Source organism: Triticum urartu, chromosome 4A (assembly GCF_056163025.1).
Source record: "Triticum urartu cultivar PI428250 chromosome 4A, HENAU_Tu73, whole genome shotgun sequence".
Taxonomy (NCBI): domain Eukaryota; kingdom Viridiplantae; phylum Streptophyta; class Magnoliopsida; order Poales; family Poaceae; genus Triticum; species Triticum urartu.
This window is the reverse complement of record NC_141876.1, coordinates 499877472-499882220: the sequence shown is the minus strand read 5'-3', so window position 1 is coordinate 499882220 and position 4749 is coordinate 499877472. Positions and strand designations below refer to the sequence as shown.

The 4749-nt window shown below is 46.4% G+C and overlaps 1 protein-coding gene across 1 annotated transcript; it reads right to left on the bottom strand.

The window, feature by feature from the left end:
- Positions 1-284: 284 nt before the first annotated feature.
- On the bottom strand, positions 285-4425 carry LOC125530344 (Tetratricopeptide repeat (TPR)-like superfamily protein). The gene has a single exon (XM_048694744.2). It carries the CDS (start codon positions 4379-4381, stop codon positions 2390-2392), a length of 1992 nt encoding a protein of 663 aa, XP_048550701.2. The 5' UTR covers positions 4382-4425; the 3' UTR covers positions 285-2389.
- Between the last annotated feature and the right edge of the window lie 324 nt (positions 4426-4749).

The window sequence follows — 4749 nt, the reverse complement described above, 5'->3', positions numbered from 1 at the left end:
GCTGATATAATTAGAAGGTAGATGCGGTGTCGAGTCCACCTCCAAGGCTTCCAACATGGACCACGAATTTGGTATGGACCCATTCAACACAAGATTCGGCTTCCCCCCTAGTACGAGAGGTGTGCGGCCCAGTTATAGATCATATCATTTGCTGGTGCTGAGCACTTTTTTTTTTGAAACAGGGCAAAAGATTTGCCTCATATATTAATTAAGAGAGGAATAGAGTTTTACAAGTGTCCATACAATACCGCATGACAATTACGCGCGTATTATGATTTCCCCTAGTTTCTTTGCACCCGCGGCGACCCATAGTTTCGCTTCCTCGAGGATGATGTTGAGGACGATCGGGGGCGGTGCACTTTTATGTCGAAAGACCCTGGCATTCCTTTCGTTCCAAATTGTCCAAGAGACAAGCATGGTGAGAGAGGCCATGGCCTTGCGTGATGGAATATCCATGCCGGTTCTTCTATCCCACCACTCCTCAACGGATCCCGCCAAGTGCCATGTAGATATATCAACATGTTCAAGGCCAAGTTTTGCGACCAGCATGCTCCAGAGTCTGATGGTGTAACGACATTTGAAGAAGAGATGTGGCCCGGTCTCGGGCTCTCGTTTGCAAAGCAGGCATAAGCCACAATTTTCCCATCCACGTTTTGCAAGTCTGTCGGCAGTCCAAATTCTGTCCTAAGGGCCAACCAAGCAAAGAACTTGACCTTTGGTGGTGCCCAATTCTTCCATATCATGCGGTCCAAGGGGGATATCACCAGGCCCAAGAATTGGGCCCTATAGGCTGAGGCCGCGGAGTAAACCCCATCATTTTTATGTTTCCACACAATCACATCATTTTCCATGTTTTTTTTCACCCACATTTTACCAACGCAGTAAGTATATGTTGATGGGCAAGAGGGTCGCAGAATATTGCTGAACGAAGGAAAGGCTATGACAACACTGAATGAGGAGAGCACATAATACCCAGACAACTAGTTAGAAGGCCTAGATGATAGCCCTTGCAGCCCAGCTATAGTTCTTCATTAAAAAAAACAAGGACATATGGGTGCTGGAAAGGCAATGCCATGCCTAATGCCTGCTCTGATATTTTAGATCAAAGTCATGTAGGTGTTCTTTTGGAAAGAGATGCAGGGTTCAAATTTTATTAGTCCAATAATTAGGACTGGCCAGGCTTATTCCTGTCCTTTGGCCAAAGCCTTCAAAACCTTTGTTTAACAAGAAAAGTGTCTCCAAATCATTAGGAATATCATAAAACTAGCATGATTATTGATTAGTGCATTATGTAGTTCCTTTCGGAAAGCAAATTTCATATGAGATCTCCTTTGGTCCACATTTGGTATCATAGCAAGCTGTTTCTCAGCAGAGACTTAAACCCACCTCTCTACTTTCCTTTTCCAAAATTATTGACCGCGCCATCAAGCCTGGGCACTGTACAGAGAAATTGTGATTTAATTCTGCATAATCAAACTGGACTGACTAAACTAATATAGCTCATGAAGCTGCTGAACCGAGTACAGTTGCTTTCAGCGCATCATTCTCATAAATACTAACTGCACTATAAAAAGGAAGACTTACAGATAGCTATCGTGATCAAAACTAAGAGAGGACAACAAAACCATGCCTCAAATTTGTGTAAGGGCAAGAGAAGTGTTTTTTGTTCTTTCGCATCTAGTATGGAATCCTTGTTTGTCTATTAGTAATGCAAAATTAAGGAGTGGATCCATGTGTGTACAGACCATGCTGTATGGTTACCAACGCTAATTGATGTGACTCTTACCCATGTGATGATTTTCTGCTTGATATTTTTGAATGGGATTGTAGGAACCATGAAAGGTAGCATTGCAACGAAATACAGACCTGTATGAGATCTTGATTAATCACTTTTTTAGCTCAGCCACCAATTTCTGAAGAATCGCCGCTAATATGGATCTTGTTCAGGTGGGAGATTTGTAATCGATGCTTCTGGTTCTCCCAGAAAGCATGTATCCTGATACCTGCCTTCATACATCAAAGAAAGTTATATCCTACTCCTAAAGTTAGTACAAAGTTGAGTCATCTATTTTGGAACGGAGGGAGTAGCTTGCATTGCATGGGTCTTGAAAACAACAACACTTTCTAGTTGTTGCTTTTACTGAACCAATAATAAGATCAGAAAATTAGATGCTCACTCCCTGGATGAGTCTTCGTATTTTTCTTTTTGACTCTGGTAATGCAGAGTAGCACATGGATGCTGCATTTATGAACGAAATGTTGCACATGCAATTACCATCTCAGTCAACCCAGAAATCACACAAGTTGCCAATCTTCTTACTAAGGTCTTTCCTCATCAATCAGACCAACTTGATGTTAAGAATGCACTATGTGATAATCCTATACTTGGTTACCAATAGTCCCCACATGAGCACACTCCTTGTACTATATGGTGGAACCTGTTGACGTCTTTAAGGATAATCTCTCTATCTGTGATAGCTGAAATGAGTTTTGCAGCATGATGGCAATCACTACACGTTCTGAGATTCATTGTTATTCTAATGGGTGTCCCTGGACTAGTGTTTATAAGAACAAACGCAATAGCCAATTTTTCACTGTGCACTGAAAGATGGCCCTCCTTCTCTTCCTCTTCAACATCATGAAGTGTACCCTCAACTCCTGGGTTATAACCCATTCCCCTGATCCTTCCTAACAACTCATCCAACTTTTTGTAGATCATTTCGGATTGTGGATGAGATCTATCACCAACATGAAATGTGTGGACCTGATCTCCTATCTCAACATTGCTAGCACCAGGCAATTTCTTGATACCTTTGCTTGCCATGACACTTCTCACCGAGGTAACATCTGCCCATCGTCCAGCCCTAGCATAAATATTCGATAATAGCACATAGTATCCCGTCTGATCGGGCACCATTCTGAACAAACTGTCTGCTGCCAACAACCCAATGTCCATATTGGAGTGAATCCGACAAGCTCCTAATAAGGCTCCCCAGACTCTTTCATTTGGCTTGATAGGCATCGCCAAAATGAAATCATATGCCTCGCTTATACACCCAGCACGCCCAAGAAGATCCACCATACATGTATAGTGCTCTGCTTTTGGGGTTATCTGATATCTACTAGTCATGCAATCAAAATAACGCTTTCCAACATCCAAGAGGCCTGCATGGCTACATGCTGCAAGAACAGCAACAAAGGCAATAGAATCCGGTTGCAGACCCTGTCCTAGCATGTTCTCAAACAGATTGATGGCTTCCGTCCCATGACCACGCACGCCGTATGCAGAAATGATCGAGGTCCATGATACTACATCCCGCAAACTCATGGCATCAAATACCTCCCTGGCATCCTTCAAGCATCCACAGTTGGCGTACATGTCCATTAGAGCATTTTCCAGCAACATATTGGGGCACATTCTTTTCCTCTTGATAATTTCATGGATTCGTTTCCCCAGTGAAAATGCCGAGACCTGTCCGCAACAAGGAAGAACAGTTGATAATGTCATCCTATCTGGCTCAACCCCATCCTTCTCCATCCTCATGAACAGCTCCACAGCCTTAACATGCAGTCCATTGATAGCATATATAGACAGCATAGCATTCCAAGAAATAAGTCCTCTAAACTGCATCTTCTCAAACACTTCCCTCACGAATGTGATGTCCTCTGCCTTGGCATTACCCATGGCGGGCAGGATGCTTGCCATGGTCCCAGCATCAGGCTGTGGACACTGCAGCCCCACCAACTCCCTGAAAATCACCACGGCCCTCTGAAACAAGCCTGCGTGAGCGAACCCAGAGATCATGGCGTTCCAGGAGACGACATCCCGGTGCTGCATTTCATCGAACACCTGGTAAGCATCGTCCGGGCGGCCGCACCGCGCATACATGCTGATCGCCGAGTGCGCCACGAAGAGATTCGCGTCGAGGCCGAGCCTGGCAATGGATGCATGGATCTGGACACCGAGACGTAGGCTACCCGACGCCGCGCAGGACTTGAGAGTGAGCGGGTAGGTGTAGTGGTCGGGGGAGCAGGAGGGGCCCTGCGGCCGCATGGAGGCGAAGAGGATGAGTGCCTCGCGGTGGAGGGATGCGGCCGTGAGCGCGCGGAGGAGGACGTTGAAGAAGACGGTGGTGCGATCGGGGGAGGAGGTGAGCACGGCGCGGGCGGCGGGGAGCGCGGAGCAGGCGGCGTAGGCCTGGATGAGCTTGACGCGGGCGACGGCGGAGAAGGGGAGGTGCTGGAGGAGGAGTAGGCGCGCGTGCGCGGCGCGGAGGGTGGGCAGGTGGGCGGCGGCACGGCAGGAGTCCACCAGGTGGAGGAGGCCATGCTGGCCGCCGGCCGGGGGCGGGCGCAGGAGGAGGCTCTGCGACAGGTTCATCAAACTATTTTGGCGCGGCGGAACCCGCGCAGCAAACGTTTGACTGACCTGTGTGGTGCCACAACAGCACTGCTAATATAGAGTTCGCAATTTGGCGTGCAAATTGAAGTGGCTAAGAGCATCATCAACAGATAATGTATTATCTAATGTCCAAAAATGGTTTTAGGGCTGAAGAGAGAAAGTTTTGGGTACGGGAAAAATTCTCTGCCATAACACATAACACATACTTCCTCCGTCCGGAAATACTTGTCCTCCAAATGATTGTATCTGGACTTATTTTAGTTATAGATACATCTATTTTATCCATTTCGAGGACAAGTATTTCTGAACGGAGAGAGTATTCTGAAACTTTCAAAAATGAACACATA

What these genes read in the sequence shown, in the direction of transcription:
- LOC125530344 (XM_048694744.2), bottom strand. Translation starts at nt 4,381, where the DNA reads ATGAACCTGTCGCAGAGCCTCCTCCTGCGCCCGCCCCCGGCCGGCGGC.